Consider the following 25,609-nt stretch of genomic DNA (forward strand, 5'->3'; position numbering starts at 1 on the left):
AGTCAGCAGGGGGCTGGCTTAAGAACTGAAGAGAAGGGAATTGAAACCAGAACCACGTGCAAAGTTCCAGGCTAGCAATAGCTACCCAGAGGTGCTTTCACAGGGGGGATTTGGCTTTGCTGAAGGTCAGGCCAGAAAACATGTGACTTTTACAAAGACAGGCATACATTTCAAAGCAGATCATTCTATTCTGCCTCTCTAATCACTCAGGGTATGTCAAACTAGGGTGGTTAATGTAGGCAACTGGAGTTGCAAATGAAGCCCGGGATTTTAATTTCCCAGGCTTCATTTGCATATTGCCGGGCGCCGCCATTTTTAAATGTCCGCTAGTTCGGACTCCGTGCCCGCGGCTACACGCGGCACGAACTAGGTAGTTCGGATTAGTTCGGATTAGGCTTCCTATTCTGAACTACCGTTACTCCATGGAACGAGATTTCATCACCTATTAAACCATCTTGTTAGTCTTTAAAGTGCTACATAGTTTTTCCTTTTGTTTTAGCAAATCTAAGTTATTTTTGCACAGTGCCAGGGGCTCTTGGTTCTCTTCATTGCAGCCAAGGATGCCATGTCTCAGTGCCACAAAGCTGAGGTCTTCAGGACTCTCTGCACCATTAGGGTGTGAGGTAGCCCGACTGCCCTCTTTCCAGGGGCTGCGTCTAGACTGGCATGATTTTCTAGAAATACTTTTAAAAGTATTTCTGCAAAAGCGTGTCTAGATTGGCAAGTGCCTTTGCACAAAAGATTTGCTTTTGCGCAAAAGCATCCGTGGCCAGTCTAGACGCGATTTGTGCAAGAAAGCCCCGATCACCATTTTAGCCATCGGGACTTTTTTGCGCAATTCTTCCCTCTCTACACTGGCCCTCTTGAGCAAGTATTTTTGCGCAAGAGGGCTTTTTCCCGAGCGGGAGCGGGAAAGTATTTGCGCAAGAAGCACTGATTTTGTACATTACAATGTCAGTGCTCTTGCACAAATTCAAGCAGCCAGTGTAGACAGCTGGCAAATTTTTGCGCAAAAGCATTTGCTTTTGCACAAAATCTTGCCAGTCTAGATGCACCCAGGGAGTTTAGTCCTTGCTTCTATCATCCCACACTGGCTGGAATGACCCCACTGTGGGAAAGCACTGCTGGGGGGCCCATTCTCAAGTCCTAGGCAGATGATTTTACAGCAAATCTGGCCCAGCGTAGGGAGGCAAGATGGCGGGTGGCCGCTGGCAGCCTGTTAGGGCCAAAAAGCCTCAAAAATATTTCTTAAAGGGGCCCTGCTGGGTTTTTTATTTTATTTTTTCTCGGGGTCCTTTTAACTGGGAATCTCAGGTCTCAACAACTTTGGTCTCCCCCTTTTTTTTCCTCAACAGAATTTTTTCCCAGTGTTTTTTTTAGGGGAGTGTTTGGTATTTTTGGTTAAACCATCTAGCAACCCAAGGCCTGAGCCCCTCCTCAACCTGCAACCATGCCTCCTACACCTCCAGCTCCCTGCCCTGAAGGATCCTAGCAATGCCAGTAAGTCTGCTAGTCCTAACCAGAAAACAGGACTGTGTAGCACTTTAAAGACTAACAAGATGGTTTAATAGGTGATGAGCTTTCTTGGGCGAGACCCAATTTGATTTGTCCTTTTCATATGGGTTCATTTTTTTTTAATTGTATCCTTTGGTATATATGGTTGTGACAATTTTCTTCCACTATTTGTTCTGAGGAAGTGGGTCTGGCCCACGAAAGCTCATCACCTATTAAACCATCTTGTTAGTCTTTAAAGTGCTACATAGTCCTGTTTTTTGTTTCAGCTGCACCAAACTAACACGGCTACATTTCTGCCACAGTCCTAACCAGAGCATTGCAGTCATCAGGCTACAGTAGAAGCCATGCCTGCTTGTGTGGCCCTCTAGTGGCAGCTAGCTCAGCTAGCAATTGATGAGCCTGCTCTGTCTGGGCTCATACATTCAGCGCCGGCAATACCAAGTTTGATCCTGAGCAACCAGGTTTGATCCTGGGGAGAAAAATGCTGTTTTAATAACACTGATTATGTCACCTCCTGAGGATTATTCATTCTACTTCCAAACATCACAGCACTGATCCCAGCTGGTGTAAAGTGTCAGAGCACCATTGAATCGATGTCTCTAAGGTATTTACAGCAGCTGAGGATCTGCTGCTCTGGGATGCTCTATACTAGAAAATCAGACTTTTAACTACATCACTATGATTGGCATGATTTTCTGCAAATGCTTTTAACGGAAAAGTTTTTCCTTTAAAAGCATTTGCGGAAAAAAGCGTCTAGATTGGCACGGACGCTTTTCCGCAAAAGCACTTTTTGTGGAAAAGCGTCCATGCCAATCTAGACGCGGTTTTGCATAAGAAAGCCTCGATCGCCATTTTCGCCATCGGGGCTTTTTTGCGCAAAACAGTTTTTAGCTGTCAACACTGGCCCTCTTGTGCAAAAAAATTTCCGGAAAAGGGCTTTTGCCCGAACGGGAACGTCAAAGCATTTGCACAAGAAGCACTGATTTCAGACAGTAGAACGTCAGTGCTTTTGCGCAAAATCAAGTGGCCAGTGTAGACAGCTGGCAAGTTTTTGCACAAAAGTGGCCACTTTTGCGGAAAAACTTGCCAGTCTAGATGCAGCTTATGGGTCTAGTGGTGCTCTAACCCCTGCCCAGCATACTGCCAATTACTCTGGTGTAGCAGCGATTGGCATTGGTGTCAGAGAGGCATGCTTTAATACAGTGGTGCTTTTCACTGGTACAATGGTGCTGGGTACCAGCGTCAGGGAGCCTTGCACTAGTAAAGCGGTGCAAAGCACTGATAAGTGGTACTGGGCACCGGAGACAGAGAGCTTTAGGCTAGTGCAGCTCTTCTGGTAGAAATCGCCCCCAAGCAGGCAGCTGCGCGACCCAACAGAGCACTCGGTTCTGCCCCGCCCCTCCCATGGGCGGCGCTGGCCACCACTGACAGGCCCAGGTTACGCCGAAGGCTATTAAGACTATACATCCCACCTTCCCACTGAGGTCCGGCTCGGCCAATGAACTGCCTGTTTGACGCGAGAACCAATCAGCGCACAGAGCGTATCAAGCGTTGCGGAGCCCCGCTCTCATCCAATCAGTGCCAGCGTACTCGAGGAGTGGCAGGCAGGGCGCCCTATGAGCAGCGGGGAGGGTCCGCGCAGGCGGAGGCTGAGCTGAGGGCGGAGCAGGTCGGTGCCATGGCGGAGAGCGATTGGGACACGGTCACGGTGCTGCGTAAGAAGGGGCCGAGCGCGGCTCAGGCTAAGTCCAAGCAGGTCAGCGGGCCGGGCCAGCCGTTACCGAGCCCCTCCCCCCTCCCCCCTGGCGGCGGCGCCCCGCCCCAGCGCGACGTGTTCCGTTGCCGGCCGCGCGGGGGTTAAACGGCCGGGTGTCTGCGGGGCGGCGGCCTGTCCGGAAAGCAGCGACTGGGCGACGCACCGTGCGCTCCCCGGGCTGCCCCTTCCGGCTGGGGCTGCCTGAGGCCGGCCCCTTACTGTGCGGGGGGGAACGCTCCGGGCTGCCCGGGGCCGGCCCCTTACTGTGCGGGGGGAACGCTCCGGGCTGCCCGAGGCCGGCCCCTTACTGTGCGGGGGGGGAACGCTCCGGGCTGCCCGAGGCCGGCCCCTTACTGTGCGGGGGAGAACGCTCCGGGCTGCCCGGGGCCGGCCCCTTACTGTGCGGGGGGAACGCTCCGGGCTGCCCGAGGCCGGCCCCTTACTGTGCGGGGGGAACGCTCCGGGCTGCCCGGGGCCGGCCCCTTACTGTGCGGGCGGAACGCTCCGGGCTGCCCGAGGCCGGCCCCTTACTGTGCGGGCGGAACGCTCCGGGCTGCCCGAGGCCGGCCCCTTACTGTGCGGGGCGGAACGCTCCGGGCTGCCCGAGGCCGGCCCCTTACTGTGCGGGGGGAACGCTCCGGGCTGCCCGAGGCCGGCCCCTTACTGTGCGGGCGGAACGCTCCGGGCTGCCCGAGGCCGGCCCCTTACTGTGCGGGCGGAACGCTCCGGGCTGCCCGGGGCCGGCCCCTTACTGTGCGGGCGGAACGCTCCGGGCTGCCCGAGGCCGGCCCCTTACTGTGCGGGGGGAACGCTCCGGGCTGCCCGGGGCCGGCCCCTTACTGTGCGGGCGGAACGCTCCGGGCTGCCCGGGGCCGGCCCCTTACTGTGCGGGCGGAACGCTCCGGGCTGCCCGGGGCCGGCCCCTTACTGTGCGGGGGGGGGAACGCTCCGGGCTGCCCGGGGCCGGCCCCTTACTGTGCGGGGGGGGGGGAACGCTCCGGGCTGCCCGGGGCCGGCCCCTTACTGTGCGGGGGGGGGAACGCTCCGGGCTGCCCGGGGCCGGCCCCTTACTGTGCGGGGGGGGGAACGCTCCGGGCTGCCCGGGGCCGGCCCCTTACTGTGCGGGGGGGGGAACGCTCCGGGCTGCCCGGGGCCGGCCCCTTACTGTGCGGGGGGGGGAACGCTCCGGGCTGCCCGGGGCCGGCCCCTTACTGTGCGGGGGGGGGAACGCTCCGGGCTGCCCGGGGCCGGCCCCTTACTGTGCGGGGGGGGGAACGCTCCGGGCTGCCCGGGGCCGGCCCCTTACTGTGCGGGGGGGGGAACGCTCCGGGCTGCCCGGGGCCGGCCCCTTACTGTGCGGGGGGGGGAACGCTCCGGGCTGCCCGGGGCCGGCCCCTTACTGTGCGGGGGGGGGAACGCTCCGGGCTGCCCGGGGCCGGCCCCTTACTGTGCGGGGGGGGGAACGCTCCGGGCTGCCCGGGGCCGGCCCCTTACTGTGCGGGGGGGGGAACGCTCCGGGCTGCCCGGGGCCGGCCCCTTACTGTGCGGGGGGGGGAACGCTCCGGGCTGCCCGGGGCCGGCCCCTTACTGTGCGGGGGGGGGAACGCTCCGGGCTGCCCGGGGCCGGCCCCTTACTGTGCGGGGGGGGGAACGCTCCGGGCTGCCCGGGGCCGGCCCCTTACTGTGCGGGGGGGGGAACGCTCCGGGCTGCCCGGGGCCGGCCCCTTACTGTGCGGGGGGGGATCGCTCCGGGCTGCCCGAGGCCGGTCCCTTACTGTGCGGGGAGAACGCTCCGGGCTAAGGCGGAAGAAACTGGCTGATGCAACATAACGGGGCGGAGCCCGAACAGTGTAAACTCCTGTAGCGTGAGTCTTGCCCCAGCCCGAGCCTTTCGCGCATATTTGATTTGCAGTTCCCCTGTTGTTCGCTCTGAGGGTTTTTGTGACTGGACAGTAGCTTTAGAAACACAGAAGTTGCGAACTGCCGGGGTGCATCTTACTTACTTTGCATGTGGGTTCATTGCCTGAAAACGCAGCTGTGCAGCTGTTTTGTGCAACTACTGATAGGCGGCAGTAAAAATGAGCACCAGATTCCTACCTGATAACAGTCCATCCACGTCCAGTTGTTTTTTAAAAAAAAAACACCCTGTATGATAACTGTCTTTTAGCTCTTTTATAATCATCTCTTAATGCTTTTGCCCTTTGTGGTACAGCAACCAAATGCCAAGCTCTGTGACTTTTGCCTATAATCTATCTGTTCCTAGGTAACTGAAAGTTCCAGGGTGAATCTGGAGCATGTAGTTTTGGTATCAATGGAAATAAGTACTTGTGAGACACTAACTTGTTCTTATTTTGAGCTAGTGTTGATGCTAACAGTGCTGCATTTTGTTTATAGCTACTTTAAAAATAACCAGCTGTAGTCTAACTATTTTAGCAGAGCAAGTGGATAAGTAGCTAGGTATGGGAACCATTTTTTATCCAACCCTGGGAAGTCATAAAAGAGCATTTCTGACTTGAAGCAGTTTTTTTCTGACAAGATTATAGATGGTTACTTTGACACCTTAGTGTAACATCTGACAAGGTATTTTTATTAAAAGTCCTGGACAGATCATGGGCAATAAAGAGCAGTTCATGGAAGCCTCTGACCTGTCCCTTACTTTTATTAAAAATAAACTTGGGGACAGGATGGGGGACGTTCAGAGCTGCTGGCACTTGCAGCAGCTCCAGCCCCACCGCTTCTGTGGCGGGGCAGACAGCTGCTGTTCTTCCAACCCTAATAGGGCTGAAACCACCCGGGGACTCCGCTCCAGGGCTACGTCTACACTGGCATGATTTTCCGGAAACGCTTTTAACGGAAAAGTTTTCCGTTAAAAGCATTTTTGGAAAAGCGTGTCTAGATTGGCAGGACGCTTTTCCGCAAAAGCACTTTTTGTGGAAAAGCATCCATGGCCAATCTAGACGTGCTTTTCTGCAAAAAAGCCCCAATCGCCATTTTCGCGATTGGGGCTTTTTTGCAGAAAACAAATCTCTGCTGTCTACACTGGCCCTTTTGTGCAAAAGTTTTTCGGAAAAAGACTTTTGCCCGAACGGGAGCAGCATAGTATTTCCGCAAAAGCACTGACAATCTTACATGACATCGTCAGTACTTTTGCAGAAATTCAAGCGGCCAGGGTAGACAGCTGGCAAGTTTTTCCGCAAAAGCAGATGATTTTGCGGAAAAACTTGCCAGTCTAGACACAGCCCAGTGGTTTGGGCACTGCTGCTCTGGTCGGCCTAAGGAGGCGGCTGGCTGGCTGTTTTGGGAGCCCCACAGTGGGCAGCCAAATGTATTCTGAACCTGCGTCTTCAGATTTATGCACTTTGAGTGTGCCTCTGCAGTGCAATGTAAGCCCAATTTTAGTACAACTTTGAGTTAGCAGACTCTGGATTTGTTAATTTAGGGCTTTAGCATCTATGCTTACTTATAATCCCAGTTCAGGAATTAACGAACACTGGGTCTCAGCCTGGGGCTTCGGAATCTACACTGCATTATGTGAGCCCAAGTCCAATCACCTGGTCCAGACATCCTAACGGTACCTTAAAATGTGTCAACTCCTAGCCCTCTGCTTGTGGTACAATGTGGGAAAACATGATTGCCCAGTAAATTTGACTCTCCAGGGGACAAATAAATCCTGTGAGATGGTGGAACACTTCTAGTTGGGCATGTGTGCACTGTAAAGAGTAATAGGGATTTAACCCTGGTTCAACTCAGCCTTAGACCATTGGAGCCCTGGGTTTGGCACCTACCCTCCCCCAAAGTTTCATATGATACCTCCCAACTTGCTCATCAGGATGGAGACTGATTTGGGAGAGTTCCTTCCCACCCTCTCCTCATCTGGTCTTGCTGAGCTGGGGTGGAAGAAGAGAGAGCCTGCTGCATCTAGCTCTTGGAGTGGGTGCTTCAGCTGCCGCTGTACTGAGCAAGTGCTTCGGTTAGAGGCAGTGTGCTGGCATACTCAGTCTTCCGTATGCATGCCCCCAGCACTCCCCCTCTCCCTCAGACGCTAGTGGGGTGGTGGTATATCCTGGTACTGTATGTTGAAAGATGCAGTGTACATGTATTCTCTAACTTTTTTTTTCTTTCAAAGTTGTGTGTGTTTGTTTGTTTTTAAAGAATTACAGTGCTATTATTTTAGTGTTTTGACTTGTCTGTCCATTTCATAGCTTTATTTCTTTCTTATGCCTACATTTAATTCTTTGAGTAGTGAGCCCTAAAATGCCAGACCTGTCCTGGCTGGAGTAATTATTATTACTTTTATTACCATATTGAATTTTGTCAATCATTATTGAAAGGGACATAGTCAAATGTTATCTTTTTCGAGAATGTAAATGTAACTTGTACTCACCATAGCAGTGCCAGTTTAAAAAACTGCATATAGACACTGTTCAGCTGAAGCTCACTTATAACTAAAAATTCTATTTAGAAATATCTAACATATTTGTATGAAAATAAATGGTGCTCCAAGTCTGTTACTTTATACACTACCTTTAGTAGGTAGTAGAGATATTATCAAACTTACGTTCTGATATCTGTGTGTGGCTGCAGACCTGATACCTCAAGACTTTGGGTTTCTTGTATTGTCTCTTCATTGTTCTAAATTTACATATAAACTTAAAATATGGCTTTAATTGGGGTTTGTATTTTTTCTTTACAAAAATTAGGGTTTTGCAGATAGCTGAGTACTGTACCTAGAGTTGTCAGTTGTTCTTGAATCATGGGTAAAGTTGCTGCTCTCCCATCTCCTTACGCCCCTCCTCCCTCCGTGAAATGGCACCCCTGCCCTGGGTTTGCATGATTTGTATGTAGATGGAAGGTGCATTAGACTTGAGCCAGCGTTGAACCTTGGGCTTTAGTTGTGTGTCTACATTGTAATTTGACACTATCCTAGCCCATTTTTATATTGCTTTCTCAATAATAGGAGCTATAGGGTAGTGTTTCTTTCTCAGACTTGGTGAAAGATGATTAAAATCCACCCAACGTAATTCTTTTTTCCTCTACAATATCCAAATTGTCTGTTAATATGGAGGGTTCTTCCAATGTACTTCTCAAAACTAATAAATCTCCTGTCCAACTGCCAAAGCAGGCTGCTACTTTCTCTCCCCTTTGCTAACAGCATTATTACAGGTTGCCTGGATACATACTCAAGGAGGATATTTTTGCTAGCAGCTTGGCTATTTTGTGGATGATAAATCATTCTCTGTTAAAGTGTTTAAATAATGGTCTGTGCCTTAGGTGGTTAATGGAACTAATCTTGATAAAATTAAATTTCTTATTTCTAGGCAATCTTGGCAGCGCAGAGAAGAGGAGAAGATGTAGAGACCTCCAAGAAATGTAGGTGTTTCTTTCTGGGGAGTGGAGAAGGGAATGTGGGTTTCATGTTTTCCTTTAACTTCCTTGTAATCCTGAAGCACTCTTGGCTTTTGTGCTCCTTGCACTGTGTAGAGTGGGCCCTTGCAATGGGCATAAACATCATTCACTCCTAAATCAAAGCCCCTTTCTGTTTGTTTAATTGTATAGAAAGCACTTGGTGCAAATGAGAATCTGGTTCTGTATCTTTTTAAAAAATATACTTGCTTTTCATATTCATTTATGTATTATCTTTTTATTTGCATTTACAAAACTCTAAAAATAGATAAAGCCCTTTTTTGAGAAACTGCACCAAAAATATCATTGGAGCTAAGATTCTTCAGTCTAAAAGCAGTCTGAAGCAAAATATCTACGCCTAAAAGCTAGATCCTAGGATCTAGTGGCTGAGATACAGAACCTTTAACCACAGCAGTAATGTTTTGTAACAGCTTTGTGTATTGAAGCTAAAAATCATACATATTTCCATAAACTTTCAAAATACAAAAAACAGCTACTGTACTAGTTTGAAATTATTAAATTGTTTCAGATGTTGGGACTCTTACAGCATACCATGTTAAGAGCCTGCGTATTTAAAGTGCTTAAACATTTATATAAGGCAGGCTTTAAAGAGTGTAAATATGTATTTACAATGGACAGTGTAATGGTACTGTTTTGTCTATATTTTTTGGTGGATTTCACCATAAAACTTTAAAGAAAATAACAAATATTTAAAACATTTTAACTTGAACAGTCCTGGTTTTTGCAGAGATCTCAGGTTGGATTATGACACTACATATTATATGTGCTGCAATAGTTAAGGATAATGGGGCAAGCTTAAGAAAAGAATAGGAAGAAGTTAGGAATAGTGAATGCTGATTTTTAAATTGCGCATTTCCTTTTAAGATGTTGATTGTAATAACGTAATATTGAAAGAATAAACTCACCTCTAGCTTAGTAAAGTATTCTCTTCTAATAAAGTTAGCTATATGTAATTATCAGGTCAGACTAAGAATCATAGAACCATTGAGCTGGAAAAGACCTCAGAAGGTCATCAAGTCCAGCCCCCTGCTCTAGGCAGGACCAATCCCAACTAAATCAACCCAGCCAGGGCTTTGTCAAGCTGAGACTTAAAAAGCAAATATAAGTTAAAGTGGAAATAAAGCAGTAAGGGGGATTCAAGTGTAGCCAGTTACTTTTTGTCAAGGTGCACATTTCTTGGCCATGCTATAGTAGAGATCCAGACTCCAGAGAGACACTTTTTTCACAACTCAGGCACTCCTGTTCAACACACACAATGCTGTGCATTAGTAATATAACCAGGGCTTGTTGCTTATATTGTTAGTGCATTAAATGAAATCAAACCACTGTATAACCTAAAAACATCCAAGAAAGATGTAATAAATTCAATCTGAGATTGAGAAACTATATAGCTAGAATGCAAATATTAGCATTAAAACACTTTCAAACAACTTTTTTTTGTGTTTGGATTTTGTTTTGAGTTTACAAAGTATTAAATTTGCTTTTGTCAAAAGTTGTAGGCATGTACAGTAAAACTCCATTAGTCCGGCATCCAATGCTCCGGGACTCCTGATGGTCTGGCACCATCAGGAACCCGGAAGTGCTGGGGCAGCCGGACAGGCTTCCCCCATTCAGCTGCTGCTGAAACTGACCAGCAGCTGAATCGGGGAAGCCGGGAGCAGAGCAGCTGGGGTGCTGCCGGGTTGGTCTCGGGGCTGTGGGACCAACCCGGCAGCACCCCAGCTGCTCTTGGGGACGCTTGGGGCAGAGCAGCTAGAGTGCTGCCAGGTTGGTTCTGCAGGGCCAAAGGATGGCGCTGCGGGACCAACCCGGCAGGACCCCAGCTGCTCTGCCCCAGGGGTCCCCAATTCAGCCGCTGCTGAAACAGATCAGCGGCTGATTCCAGGATGCCCGGGTGTAGAGCAGCTCTGCCTCGGGCTTCCTGGAATCAGCCGCTGATCTGTTTCAGCAGCGGCTGACTTGGGGACCCCTGGGGCAGAGCAGCTGGGGTGCTGCCGGGTTGGTTCTGCAGCGCCGAGGGGTGGCGCTACGGGACCAACCCGGCAGCACCCCAGCTGCTTTACCCCAGGCGTCTTCAGCCACTGCTGAAACTGACGCTGCTGGTCAGTTTCAGCAGCAGGCTGAATCTGGACGCCTGGGGCAGAGCAGCTGGGGTCCTGCCGGGTTGGTGCTGTAGCGCCGCCCCTCGGCGCTGTGAGACCAACCCGGCAGCACCCCAGCTGCTCTATTGCAGGCATCCCCGATTCAGCTGCTGCTGAAACTGACCAGCAGCGGCTGAATCAGGGACGCCAGGGGCAGAGCCGGACTATCGTAAGGGGGGGCTATGAGGGGTCTGAGGTGGCATCCCCTCCCACCTCACTCCAGGCCCCTCATAGCCCCCCTTTCTGATAGTCCGGCATATCTGATAATCCGGCACCCCCTGGGTCCTAAAGGTGCCGGATTATTGGAAGTTTACTGTATATAGATAAATATTTGAATTTTTTTAATTGTGTTATCTAATCAGAATTTGAAAGAAAATAGTTCATACAAATGAACTGTATCTTAGCTTTCCATTAACACGGCAGCCAACTTTTTTTTCCTCAATTTTTTTCCCTCGGCTCTTTGCGCTGTATCCATCACTATTTTGGCTCTTCGTCTGTGACGGGTTGGCCATCTTTGCTGTAGGAGATCTTGATTTTTGAGAGTCTGTAACTGGAAATCTAATGAACTGACGACCTCCTACGAGCCACAAGAGTGAAAACTTAGAGGGAAGGGATTTTTATTCACACTGTTTAAAACATTCTGGATTTGTTTTGTTTGTTGCTAATGCTGAATTATCGGTAGTGATTAACATTTGGGGAAAGGAATATCTTTTAGTCAGCACTACACTCCTTGGATTATTCAGAGGGAATTAATACCATATTCTCATGAGACCTACAATGGATCCTTCAGTGAAACCAGGAAATCTGCAGTTGACGTAGATTCCTTCTTAAAAAAAACCCATCAAGACCTTTTAGTTCTCCTTTATATCTTGGCATAAAAGTGGGAGCATGCTAATAAAAATTGCAGATGACACAAAGTTAGGAGGCATGGCCAATACAGAGGAGGACCAGAATATCGTATGTAAAGATCTGGATGGCCTTGTAAACTGGAGTATTAAAAATCTAATAATGCAAAGTGCAGGGTCATGCATTTAGGGACTAACAGCAAAAATATTTACTATAAGATGAAGATTTATCATTTGGAAGTGACAGGAGAAGGAAGACCTGGGTGTATTGGCTGATCACAGGATGACTCTGATCTGCCACTGATACAGCTGTGAAGAGGGCTAATGCAATCCTAAGATGCATTGGTTGGATATTTCCAGTAGAGAAAGGGAAGTGTAAGTACCATTATACACAAAGCCCTGTTGAGACATCATCTATGGTACTGTGTGCATTTCTGGTCCCCCATGTTTTAGAAAGTTGAATTCAATTCAAGTGCAGAGGAGGACTGCCAGGATGATCCAAAGAATGGAAAATCTACCTTATGAAAGGAGGCTCAGAGCTTGACTTATTTAGCCTAACCAAAAGGTATAAATACATCAGAGGGATAAATACTAGGGAGGGGAAGGATTTACTTACATTAGTACCAATGTGAGCAGAACAAAAGAATATAAATTCCCATCAACACGTTTAGGCTTGAAATTAGGCAAAGGTTTCTAACCATCAGAGGAGTGAAGTTCTGGCACAGCCTTCCAAGCACAACAGTGGACACACAAATCCTAACTGGCTTTGAGCTTGAGTTTGAAAAGTTGTTGGAGAGGATGGTATGATGGGACTGCCTGCAATGGCATATGGCCCTTCAACAGCTGCTGGTAGCAAAACCCCTTAATGGCTGGAAATGGGTCACTAGCTGGGGAGGGTTCTGAGGTACTACTGAGAGTGCTTTCTCAGTAGGATTTGCCAACATACTCAGGGTCTCAAACTTGATTTTTAAGCTATGATTTGATGACTTCAGTAACACAGCCAAATTCCTAACCATTTTAAGGAGGGAGTGGGAGAGGTTCTGTGGTTCTGCAAACATGCAGGTGGAGTCAGATTAGATGAGTGGCGCTCAATCAGGGATCCAGGACTTCCTAGAGAGCTGTTAGCAGGTTTCAGGGAGTTGCTGAAATAAACCAAAAAGCAGAGCTGGCATTAGAGCAGGGATGGGCAATAATTTTTTTTATGGGGGGGGGGGGGGGAGACACTCCAAGAACTTGGAAAGTATTCAAAGGCCTTACTCTTTCACATCAATGAAGGAGGTGTAGGTTCTAGGATGGAGATTGGGTGCAGAAGGGAGCTTGCAGTAAGGGATTGGGGTGCAGGAGAGGGTGTGGGGTCTGGGAGGGAGTCTGGGTAAAAGAGGCAGATGTGACCTGGGTTAGGGGACTAAGGTGCAGAGGTTTGGGTTGTAACTTGTGGCAGAAGACTGGAGTGCAGGAGGGGGTGGAGGGATTTGGGTTGTGACCTGGGGCAGAGGGTTGGAGTGTCAGAAACAGGCCTGTCTGGGACACTTACTTGCTTGACTCCCAGCCAGCAGCCTTCTCAAGCAGACTGCCTACCTGCCCCCAACCCCTACTGGCTTCAGGAGCCATGTGGTTTTTGAACAGCTATGAGCCTGAGGTGAGGGGGGAAGGTGCTTTGCAAGCTGCCTGTTGAAAACAAGGGCAAAAGCCAATGCCCAAGCAACTTAGCTTCATGGGGCCCTTTGTCATGTGGTGCCCTGGGCAATTGCCCTGCATGGTACCCTCTACCACTGACCCTGGTTTTAATTTACTGGATATGCAGAAAAACAGCTGTTGTGCCACAGGTGAGCTGTGGTGCTTTTGTAGTATTTTGGGGATGCCTCCGAATGAAAAAGATTGAGAATCCCTGGACTAGATGATCATGGTGGTCCCATCTGACCTTAAAGCCTGAGTCTATACATCACAATCAAAAAGCATATATGCCCAGTTTTTCAATAATTTTCAGGTTACCTTTGAAATTAACACATGGCTATCAAGGAGTGTTGGTATGAAATGCTTTTGTGGTTTTTAACCACTGAAGTGAACTGTTCAGGGAAAGATTAATGTTTGGAATACCCTTACGCATCATGTGCCATTTGGTTGGTAAATTCATGAACAAGAGGCAGGTAATTATGCATATTTGGAAACTAGCCTTAATCATCCGTCTGACAACCCTAGAAATTCCTGAAATCCTCAACAAATAAACATGGTTTCTACAGAAAGTCGGTGTTGGAAATATCTGCAGTCTAATGTAGTTGTTCAGCTTTCATGAGTATAGGTTAAGGTTTGGCTGGAATTAGCTTGCTTTGATTATGCAGTGATTTTATGTGTGTACACTCACATAATATGAATTGTGAGAGTATTTGTCTATTTAATTATCTTCCCTCAAGTGACTGAGTTTTCTCGGTCCATGTACATTTTGAGTAACTTCATACTTCCCAGTAAACTAGAATTAAATTGTCAGAGTGAGACGGCGCGTTGGGGGTCCCCCGTCTCCTGCACCCCGAAATGGCACAAACAGACTCCACCAGCCAGTGGAATTGAGGGTGGTTTATTGCTCCTCCAGGATACAGCATAGCACAGATGTAATCTGGTTACAGGAACTGGGGCTAAGAGGCCTCAGTGCTCCCCTTGAGATAGGGGAGTCCCAGCCCCCCTCCCCAGCTCCTTCTCCCCTGCTTTCCAGACAGGAACTGACTCTACCTCTCCCAGCCCTGCCCCCAGCCAGGGCAGCATCCACCTCCCTTTGTTTCTCCCCATGGGGGGTAGGCTGGTTCAACCGGTATAGTACCTTTGCATAATAAGGTTTTCCCTGATGGGTCTTGCTCCAGACAGCAGAGGTCACCACAGCCCAGCAAGTACCCCCACTACGTCACACAGAGATTGGAAGTTCTATATCAGTTCAAAGTCAATTTATTATTTTAAACTGAAATATGAAAACCAATAATCCAGTAGTCTTTGTGTTTGGGTAGTGTTACATTTGATTCTGGCCCTAAATTCTCAGTTTTCAATATGCCTCAGCAGTGCACAGTTCCGTCATACAGGTTATGGTATGGGAGCTTGGAGTACTTGGCATCTGGGGTAGGAAATTGGAGGATAAAATATTAACTATTTCTGGTAAAATAGCCAGCAGTATAGTTTAGATTTGTTGTTAGGTTTCAGAGTGAAACCAATTAATACCTAAGAAGAGTGAATTAACTTTATCAATCTTATTTCAGGCAGTCTATAGTAGGGATGTGAATGGTTAACAGGTTACTGGGTGATGCTTCCTGGTTATGGTTAATCTTCGGGGAGCCAGAGCAGCCCCCATCCAGCGCAGGCCCGGCCCAGTGTGATACCAGCAGGGACACCTCAGCGCGGGGGGGGAGGAGGAGGGGACTGCTCTAGCCAGGCCACTCCCCTGCCCATCCTCATTTAAGTGGTTAACTGGTAACTGATTAAATGGGATTTTACATCCCTCGGCAGACAGTGTTGCCTCAGTTACACTTGAGTTTTGTTTGGAAGGTTTTCTTTGCAGTCATCAGAGCTACACTTTTAAAATAAAAGCTTTTGTTCTGAAGAGTGACTCTAGGGTAACATCTTCACCCATGGAGAATACAGGGACCTGGCTAAAGCTAATGATGAATTGGATGGGCAGTGAATACTGAAAACTATAAACTTATTTGTCTTAGTACAGTTCTGACTTATGCCTCCTTTTGATTTTGTTCTACATGCTAGGGGCAGCAGGCCAAAACAAACAGCATTCTATCACAAAGAACACAGCCAAGCTGGATCGGGAAACAGAGGAGCTGCACCATGACAGAGTCCCCCTTGAGGTGGGCAAAGTAATCCAGCAGGGCAGACAGAGCAAGGGCCTGACACAAAAGGACTTGGCCACAGTAAGTGCTTATGAGTATCATTTGGTCTCTACTCTTGCTTTTCCTCAGCCAGGCTGGATGCATGTGAGGGAGCTGGGTTGTAAGTGGGGTCAAGTTCACCTGACTATCCACTGGTCAGAAGGCTGTATCATCAAGGGTCAATATAACACCTCCAAACTTTTCAGTGTGCTTGTTAACTAGCAGCTTGTGTGTTGGACCAGGGACATCTGTCTGGAACCTGTGATCAGTCTCTTCGAGAATTGTGAGCTATTTTGTAAGATGAGGTTAAAAAGGCTTCCTGTCTAACTGGCTTAGCTCTGGCATAGTAACTGCTGATGTAGGTTTTCAACACCTTATCTGCCTTTGAGCTTTCAAACAGAAGTGTCTGCCACACTGCAGTTTACAGATGCTCTCCACTATTTTTTTGAGAGAGATTTCTAAGCGAGGAAGATGTTTTTACAGTACAGCTATTATTGGCATGGTAGCATCCAGACAGAGGAAACTTTTGAAAGCCTTATATATTTCTGAGAAGATACATATGGGATGTCTGAGGTTTGGGTTTCTGAAAGTTTACTGTTTGTTGAACTGATATGTTTAAAGCACATCTTCTTTTTAGAAAATCAATGAAAAACCACAAGTTATTGCTGACTATGAATGTGGAAGGGCAATCCCCAACAACCAGGTTCTGGGCAAGATCGAGAGAGCCATTGGTGAGTGTCAGATGCACAGTAGCTATCTAAACCCTCTTCAGTTGGGGAGAGAGGGATGTTGCTGTCGACGAATATTGACATGCAAATCCTTTCCATTGCACCCCATGTTCTCAAATGCAACAGCATGTGTTGCTTCGCCAGTAGGGTACATGAAAATTTGATGTCAGTGCTGTCTTATGGCTTAGCCTATGGGTGACACATTACTTCTTAATATTAAGACTGTTTCTGCTAATTCAGAAGCTGGAACTCAGACGTTTTCAGCCCTCTGCAGGGATTGAAACCTCACATTGGTTCAGTGTCTGGGATTTGCTCTGCCATCCAAAAAAGCAGTACAAGACAGACACCTGAAGGCCTTATGTAAATCAGTCAGGTACTTTGCAAGAAGACAAAGGTTACGTGAATACATTGTGCCATTGGCCAGTAGGATGAGTGCTCAACTCTCTAGTTATACAAAGCCTTCATTTCTAGATATTTGTAATGGCCTATGTGACAGGACAGGTTAAAGGGCTTGATAGAAGGGGAGAAAGGCAGCTGGGGGGGGGAGCAACAGCCCTAATTAATTAGGTGTAGCTGAGGCAGAGCAGCTGTAAATCAATTAAGGGCCACGTGAGCTGACTTCAAACTGCCACTGGACTTCTTTAAAAAGCTTCCCAGTGTCAGAGAGGGAAAAAGAGTGGAGAACGAGTTGAGAGTGGAGGTGGAGAGGAACTAACACTTGATGAGGAGAATCAGAGGAGCTGAGCAGAATATCATCAACACTGCCAAAGGCTGCACAGGGAGGTGAGGGGCTACGACAGGGAGTGTGTGTAGGCTCCCTTCCCCCCAGGTGGCCAGAAACTTCAGCTGGTGACTGAAGAAGACTATTTACTCAGCCCTGACTGGCCAGGGACGTTGGCCCCCAACACCCCTTTATTTTGCCAAGGGACAGAAGGCCAAATGCTGAGAAAAGGCAAGTGGGACTTGTACCATGGCCCCTAGACTGTGGGATAGTGGGCGGAACAGGGGCCTGGGACCCAGGAGTGGGACTGACCCTGCCACACCTATGACATCTGATGCTAATAGCATCTGAAATGCCTGTTGCAGTGATGCTTAGTTAAAAGAGAAATGCATCTAGGACAACTGACCTCTCTTCCCTCGCTCCCTCGCCCCAAGTGTTATTTTTAGGGCAGTGACTCGGCTAATGGCCTATAAGCTACCTGGGCAAGGATCAGTTTTACCAATTACCTCGTTCAGTTGCTTTTCAATTATGTATAAAGCCTGGCCTTTCTTAAATAAATCTTCCATTTTTCCTCCTCTCATTTACTACTTCTGTCATGTAGTGGGTGTCTTCTCTCCCTCTAGCCCACTACAATCATCTTAATTTGTTTGTTGGGCTGTTTGAGGATTCAGGGTGACAAGTATGTAGGGAGGACTAAAAGTCAAACTACTGAAAGTTGTCTCCTTTGTGTCTCGTTCCAGGCCTTAAGCTACGTGGAAGAGATATTGGAAAACCACTTGAGACTGGCCCCAAAGGGAAATGAAAACAAAGCCTCGAAATCAGTTTGTTCAGACTGATCTCATCTGGCTGGTACTCTTTAACCACCAGAATCTCTCTTCATATTGCCATGAACAAGAGGGTTTCAGACTTGTGGGGGGGAGGGAGGAACCTGCAGAATTTCTGCCTGCTGTAAAAAGGCAAATCTTAAGTGATTTTCCTGATTTTTTTTTTTTTGTTTTTTTTGTTTTTCCCTGTCTCCTTTCTGGAGTTTGAGGAAATAAACCCAATAAATATTGCATCTAATTTTGCCAGAAAAATGTCTTGGTGTTCTGAACCAGCTAATAAGACATCTGGGTTGGTCTGATGTTGGATGGTTTAATTGGAACAATTTTAGGGGAGGGTGGGTTGTGAGAGTTTAGGAGAGGTGGGGGTTGGTCAGAGTCCATATTTAAAAGGGCTGGTATTGGGCACTATATTGGAATGACTTTGCTTTGTTCCTGCCAGCCTGTTTGAAAGAGCTGTATAATAAAGTTTGTTACCCTTCTGTTGGCTGGTGTGGTCATTTCTAGGGTCTGTTCATTGATGATCGCTCCCCACCCAGCACCTGTTTAGTGCCATGGGACTACATGTAATGGCAAATAGCAGCTGTCACTGAAGCTCAAAAGCCAGAGAGAATACAGGAAGAGTCAGATGTTGCCAGAAGTGAAGAAAGTGGGATGATCTGTATGGACTGGAACAGCAGCCTTGAATCATCTGAAACAAGTCAGGGTGTTGAGTGTGGGCTGAAAGAGTGAGGTCTTCACGCAGTTGGTGACAGACTGAACCAGAAATTAAGTACCTCTGCCCAACATTTTGTACCAAGCTAGTCAAACCCAGTGGAACTGGACAAACTTCTTTTAACCAGAATGGAGCAAATATCCTGAGCTTGCTGGGGCCACAGCTCCAGGTAAATTAGTGTGGGGCCTGGGGAAGGCCAGACTTGCATCATAGAGCCTTTGTGTTATGCTGCAAGAGAGAGACTTGCTGATGCACTTGGCATATTTCTCACCTCCAAGGGAATGCTGAAATGGAACACTTGCCTTCAGGCTTTCTGAATGGTGCTTCTGGAAGTAAGACTTGCAAACGTGCTGGCCTGGAGGCAGAACTAATTGGCTGGCAGCTCTAGCCTGTATTCTGGTTCATATTGCAGGCTTCCTCTTAGCTAAAATGATGCTGTACGTCAGGCTCCACAAATACAACCGTGGGTTGTGCGGAAACCAGCTGTACAAAAAACTTGGGCTTATGCCAACTAATCTTCAAAAGCATGTGGGAAATCTCTAAAGTCTTCAAAATCCCTTTCATGTTCCTTGGTAGGACTCTGCAGTAACCTTGCTCTTCGTTCTCTCTGTTGCTTCTTGGAGCCCATTGGGAATACAGTGCAACCATTTTATTTGCAGGGCTCCTTTTGCCCTGATTTCTTCTCAGCATGTCTTTGATCAGAGGTGTCTGGAGCAATTGGCAGTCAGGCCTGAGTCCTGTCTTTTACCAGCCCCCAAGCCCTGCCCCTTTCTGCTATCACCCTGCCCTCTTCCCCACCATGGTACCCCATCCCCCTGAGCACACTTTTGAGGATCACTATGGGGGCTTGGAGCCATATGGTGGCAACAGTCACACCTCCTTATATTCCCTGTGGGTGGTGGGAGTATGGGTAAAGTGGAGTGAGTGTCCCCACCTGTGTGCACTGCTTCCCCACATGTCTCCAGTGATCTATGTTCTTGGGGAACCAGGTTCCATGGTGGGGGAGAGGCAGGGCTTGGGGACAGGTAATGGAACAGCCCCCTGCTTTGACAATCACTGTGACTGGCTTGTGGACCAGGAGTTTTAGACCCCCTGCCTTTGAGGGAGGCAGAAGAAGGTGTTGAGATTCAGTAAGTGGCTTCCCAAGGTCATGCATGAACTCTAGGAGAGCTGGGACTTGAATCCAAGGCCCTGAGTGTAGCTATTTGACATCCGTCTCAAAGTCCAGTTGATGTGCTATCTCCTTGTTGGCCAGTCCTTGGCTGTAAGGAGCATCTAGTAACCAGCAGTTGATCAGTTGCTTTTATTTGAAGATACATACTGACATAGTAAAGGTTGTATAGAATTTACAAGATTGACTAGAATTCTAATCTGATCCTTTACTAAATAGCTTCTGAGATTGTAAAGAATTTTTTTATATACAGTGGTATTTGACATAGAATAACGTAGTGCCAGATATATCGGTATGCTACGAAAGCACCATTTCTCCCTGACTCCTTGGTGAGTAAGTAATTCTTAGATGTTCACAGCTGCTTTGATGCAATTACCCATGACTAAGATTGGAAGGATTAGATTTATGGTTAAGTACCACTGTGCTGGATAGGAGGGGTACTACCGTTTTCTAGACATAGAATCCTAGAATACTGGAAATGGAAGGGTTCTTCAGAGGTCCAGTCCAATCCCTTGCCCTCACAGCAGGACCAAACACCATCTAGACCGGGGGTGGGCAATAATTTTTGAACAAGTGCAGCTGGAAGGGGCAGAGTCTCAGGTAGAAGGGACATTTATTTAAATAGCAGCAGTTGAAAGGGCTCGTGCCTCACCTGCAGCTCCCAGGCATCACATTCACAGGGGACAGGTGCTGTGAGCACTTACATTTCCTGCTATTTAAAGGTTTCACTGCTCTCAGCCTTGCTGCTAGTGCGTTGCCTGGGAGCAGCAGACACTAGAGCTGTTTCTACTGCTTCTATTTAAAGGGCGTGTGCCTTCCCTAAGGCTTTTGCCTGATAGTCACGAGGAAGGCATGAGTCGTTTAAAAGGAAGCAGTTGAAAGGGCTTACACATTTCCTGGCTCCCAGGCAAACAGCTAGCATGGGGCTGTAAGCCCTTTCAGTTGCTTCTGTTTAAAGGGTTTGCTCCTGTAGGGTGGCTGCCAGGCAACATAGCTGTCCAGTAGGCTTGAGCCCTTTAAATAGAAGCCGTTAAAAGGGCTCTCAGCTCCTGGCACTACTTGCGTGTTGCCAGGGAGCTGGGACTTGCAAGCCCTTTTAATGGCTTCTGTTTAAAGGGCTCATGCAGTCCCCATGACTGCTAGGCAACACGTTAGGAGGCAGGGCCTGGAACTGCCCTGCTGAGAGGCTTTTGCCCACCCCAGTTCTAGATAATCCCTGAGAGATGTCTATCCAACCTGCTCTGAATCCAGTGACAGGGATTCCACATCTTTCCTAGGCAATTTATTTCAGTGTTTAACCACCCTGACAGGTAGAATGTTTTTCCTAATGTCCAACCTAAATCTCCCTTGCTGCAATTTAAGCCCCAAGGGAACAATTTCTCTTCCTTCCTTCATGTAACGTCCTTTTAAGTACTTGAAAACTGTTATCCTGTCCCCCCTCAGTCTTCCCTTTTCCAAATTAAACAAACCTGGTTCTTTCAATCTTCTCTTGTAGGTTATGTTTTCTAGATCTTGAATCGTTTGGACCTTCTCCAATCTCTTCACATCTATCATGAAATGTGGTGCCTGGAATTGGATGCAATACTCCCTTTGAGGCCTAATCAGTGCAGCATAGAGTGGAAGAATGACTTATGTCTTGCTCATCACACTCCTTTCCCCCCTCCCCATAGTATTATGCTTTTGACTTATTTAGCTTGTGATCCACTATGACTCCTAGATCTTTCTGCAGTATTCCTTCCTAGATAGTCACTTCCCATTCTGATTGTTCCTTCCTAAGTGGAGTACTATGCTATGATACTTTGCATTTGTTCTATTAAATGTCATCCTGTTTACCTCAGACCCTTTCTTCAGTTGGTTCAGATTATTTTGAATTATGACTCTATCCTCCAAAGCACTTGCAACCCCTCCCAGCTTGATATCATCTGCAAACATAAGTGAACTCTCTATGCCAATATCTAAATTACTGACCTCACTTATTATGCCCTTCCATCATGACACTGAACTATTGATAACTTCTTTCTGAAGATAGCCTACACTGCACAGTCATTTTTGAATAAATTATTCCTGAATAGTTATTCTGAAATAGCACATCTACACTCCAGGGAAGCCTCAAAATTAGTCCGAGGCAGGCTTCCCTAATGTAGATGTGCTATCTCGTCTTAGAGCCCAAGGAGGTGCCCACTTACAGTGGCCCTTGTGAGAGCCAATTTCAAAATAACAAATGGTGGTGCTACACATGCCTTATTTCAAAATAGCTGTTTTGAAATAAGGTGGTGGTCTTTGTAGAATGAGGTTTACAGAAGTCAGAATAAGCCATCTGTTATTTTGAAATAACGGAATTGCTGTGTAGACAGACACTCGCATAGTTATTTCGGAATAACGGTCATTATTCCAAAATAACTTTGCTGTGAAGATACACCCTGAGACTGTTATCCCATCGATTATGCACCCGCCTTATAGTAGCCCCATCTAGGTTGTATTTCCTTAGCTTATTTATAAAGAAGGTAATACGAGACCATATCAAATGCTTTATTAATGTCTAGGTTTGATAGATGGCTGATTTGATCTTATGAGCCTTCTCTGTGCAAAGCTTTTACACAGTGTAAGATGGATTTATTTGGGGTTTGTTTTGGTCCCTTTTGGGGGTTGGTTTCCTGGGAGCTAAGTCCTTATAGCTGAGCCCTTCCAGTGCTGAACTGGTTCAATATCTGTGTTGCTCTGCGGGAATGTGGGGAAGGGTAACCCTAACTCTGTGCTTTGGCTGGAGGAGACAAGAACTTCTGGCCCAGCAGGACAGGGTGGTGGGGTGTCCCAGAGGGCAGGAAAGTGGGTCCAAGTGGCATGATCAGCACACCTGAAGACAATCCCAAGGGGATTTTCTGAGAGCCAACCCATCACAGGGTGATACATACCTTGTTTGTATCAGTCTATAAAAGAGGGGGCAGGGAAGATACGTCTTTGCCTGCCAGAAGGGCAGTGGGGGAGCCCTGCTACTGACTGAGTAGGTCCGTTGTCTCGCGTGTACATGTATCAGTGTCCCTGCCAAGTCTAGGGGCTGATAGTACAGTGCTTTGTCAGCAGTAGACCTGGCCAAAGGCCTTTCCCCACATATGCAAGTTTTTTTGGGTAGTTTGGTTTGCTAGGCTGGTTTCCTGGGCAGAGCTGGGCCAATATAATGCGTGCGTGCGCACACAGCCAACAACAGGTGTCATTGTATTAGAGCTCCCAGCAACTGTGGAAGGGTGGTCTGATGGTTTTGGTATCTGCCTGTCTCTAGCTAACCCTGAAACTCCTGATGGGTGGCACAGGCTGTGGCGATCAAGCTATAACATAGAAAAGAGGGTACCACATGATACTGATAGTCAGTGTGGCTAGTCCTGGCTTCCGAGGGAGCTGCAGGAACTCATCGCTGCTCAGAACTGGCCCACTGTGATGCAAGTGGAACATTCTGCTGTAGCGGCAGTGCCCTGGACAAACAGAGACAAGCAGCAAAGGAAATCCAGATGGAAGCTTTCACAAGTAAGGGCTGCACAAGTCCCACCCAAGTCACAGGTGAGCAGCCAGTCATGGCCCTGGAAGAAACAGAGCCCAACTGGTGACGCTACATCTGAAGTATAATTTGACATTCAATAGTTGAGAGCCTGACAGACCCCTCCCCTTACAGCTCCCTTTGGGGATTTGGTGCTGGTCACTTTGCTCACTCTGCCCAAATGAGAATGTGTCACAATGTTTCATGACTTAAAAGTGCTGCAGCAATTGTTGTCAGTCATCAGAGGCTGCAGCATTTCACACCAGGACTTTGTCCAGAGCACAGGGCTACTGCCTGGAGTTCTGAGTATGGGGACCAGGGCGAAGGAGTGGATAGCAGCAAGAACCTTGGCTGATTTCTTTAGCAGCAGGTAGAATCCCAATTGACTTTGCCAAGATATAAGCAAAGCAGCTAGTTGTAACCACTAGGACTTAATAATGCAGGTATTTGTAAGATCCAAACAGGAGAGGGTACAAATGGCCATAGGTGATATCTGTTTTCAACAGATTACATTGCAATGACCTATTTCTGCTGGTTTGATCATTGCAGTGTATCTGGCAGAAGCTCGGATTGTACAACTTAAGCAGTAATATGAAAAACTGAGTGTTCCTATCAAGAGATAAGGGATTCACCTTCTCATAGCAATGAAGTGGAACTTATCCAATCTGACTGTACTTTCAGGTGAAGGAAATGAATCCATCCTTTCCTGTCAAAGGCTGCTAGCAAGTTTTGTAAGAATAAAGCAATGTACAGAACCAAAGCTGCTGAAAAGTTAGAGAATTATCTACTTGTTCTAGTCAAGGATAAGGAAACTAATTTAGACCACCTAGATTTTAAACAATACAGCTGATTGTACAGCAAGAAAAAAAATACACCAATTCATCGTATGCATTTTATTCACTGTTACAAAATTAATCCAATGACAAATCATTTATATATATTGTCTTACAAAAACACTCTGTCAAACATAGATCTTTGCAGCCGGTCATATCTTGAGGTGCAGGGATGACAGATGCCTGCAGTTTACCGGAAGGAATTACCTGATCTGGCTGATCCATCCTTTTCAGGAGGTAAGAAATATATTACACATTCCCACAATAGTCAATATTTCTGGTCATGTTTTCAGGTGAAAAAAACGTAACCGATGGAAATCTTCATCTCTCTAAAGAGCACAAGAAGTTGCTTTTCTGAATAAAGCAACAAAAACTGATAGCTACTTGTTCAGACATAAGGAAAGCAGATGCTAATTCTAAGATCATAATATCTGCTCATTTTTCCTTTCCAGATAATACTATTAGCTATTCCTACAAAGAAGTAGCACTGAAGTTATTTCAAGGAAAAGTGAAACTAACCACTGCACGAAAATGTGCTTTAACGTCCTCTTACATATCCAGAGATGAGTTGTCCACTGAATTCTAGTTTTGCAGGATAGATCATTGTTGCATACTTATCAAAGGGCAAGAAGAAACAAGTGTAACTGATCATTTCTATCAAGATAAGGAATCTACCTCCTCATAGCCCAAGGCCAGGAATAAAAGGCTCCATTTCTATATTTAGGTGAAAAGGAAAGAATAGGCTGCTGAATTTAAGGGTAAAATCCAGAGGGAAGAAAAGCATCTTTTATTTCTAGCCGAGATAAAGAAAAGCAGCTAATTTTGTGCTTCAAGTTTTAACCCATGTAGCTTGCCATACTTGTAAGAATCAAAGTCATGCAGTAGAACTTCATAACAAGTAGGTGAGCATTGAAAAGTCTCTAAAAGCCTAATAATCTGGCTGCTAAGGAAGCATCTTCATTGATGACTTCATAGCTGGTAACGAGTAGTAATAATAAATTCAAATCCTGTCTAACATTTAATTGTAGGTTTTTCTACCAGGAAGACGTGAAGGAAAGTGCCGTGCTTGGCAAGAGGTAAGAAATGCTAGACTCCAGATAGCCATGTGCATATCAAGCAGTGTTGATTTTACTTTCAGGTAGAACTGCTGTTGACCTTACTTGTGAAGGGGAGAGTGATTGTTACAGCAGATCACAGATGGAAGGAGACCAGAGAGAGGGCCATTCTGTTCTATAAGGAATTAATACAATGAGCTGAACTGGGCATATCAACTGGTAAGAAATACTAGATCCCCAATAGACATTTTTTTAACATTCAGGTGGAAATGAATGGATCCTCTCCTACTTTCAGATGGGGAAAATGCCACTGATCTGACCTTGGAGGGTGAGAACTTCAGGAAGTTCCTAAAAGATCACTCTCTGCTAAGAGGTAAGGAACTTGCCTCGTAACAATGGAGAAGAATTAACAGATTGGCTGTGTCTACACTGGCAGGATTTTCCGCAAATGCTTTTAATGGAAAAGTTTTCCATTAAAAGCATTTGCGGAAGAGAGCG

General features: G+C 47.1%; 1 protein-coding gene across 2 annotated transcripts; it reads left to right on the plus strand.

Moving 5' to 3' along the window:
* The first annotated feature begins 3,121 nt into the window (after positions 1-3,121).
* EDF1 (endothelial differentiation related factor 1) lies at positions 3,122-21,531 on the plus strand. 2 transcript variants are annotated; one of them, XM_025190523.2, is made up of 5 exons: positions 3,122-3,271; positions 8,590-8,641; positions 15,420-15,580; positions 16,176-16,269; positions 21,190-21,531. In XM_025190523.2, exons 1-5 carry the CDS (start codon positions 3,194-3,196, stop codon positions 21,201-21,203), a joined length of 399 nt encoding a protein of 132 aa, XP_025046308.1. In that variant the 5' UTR covers positions 3,122-3,193; the 3' UTR covers positions 21,204-21,531. The 2 variants fall into 2 exon arrangements, with proteins under 2 accessions (XP_025046308.1, XP_006134815.1); XM_006134753.4 differs by lacking the exon at positions 21,190-21,531 and adding an exon at positions 17,728-18,290 and having other exon boundaries at positions 3,124-3,271.
* The last annotated feature ends 4,078 nt before the right edge of the window (positions 21,532-25,609 follow it).

This window comes from Pelodiscus sinensis, chromosome 22, assembly GCF_049634645.1.
Source record: "Pelodiscus sinensis isolate JC-2024 chromosome 22, ASM4963464v1, whole genome shotgun sequence".
Lineage (NCBI taxonomy): Eukaryota > Metazoa > Chordata > Testudines > Trionychidae > Pelodiscus > Pelodiscus sinensis.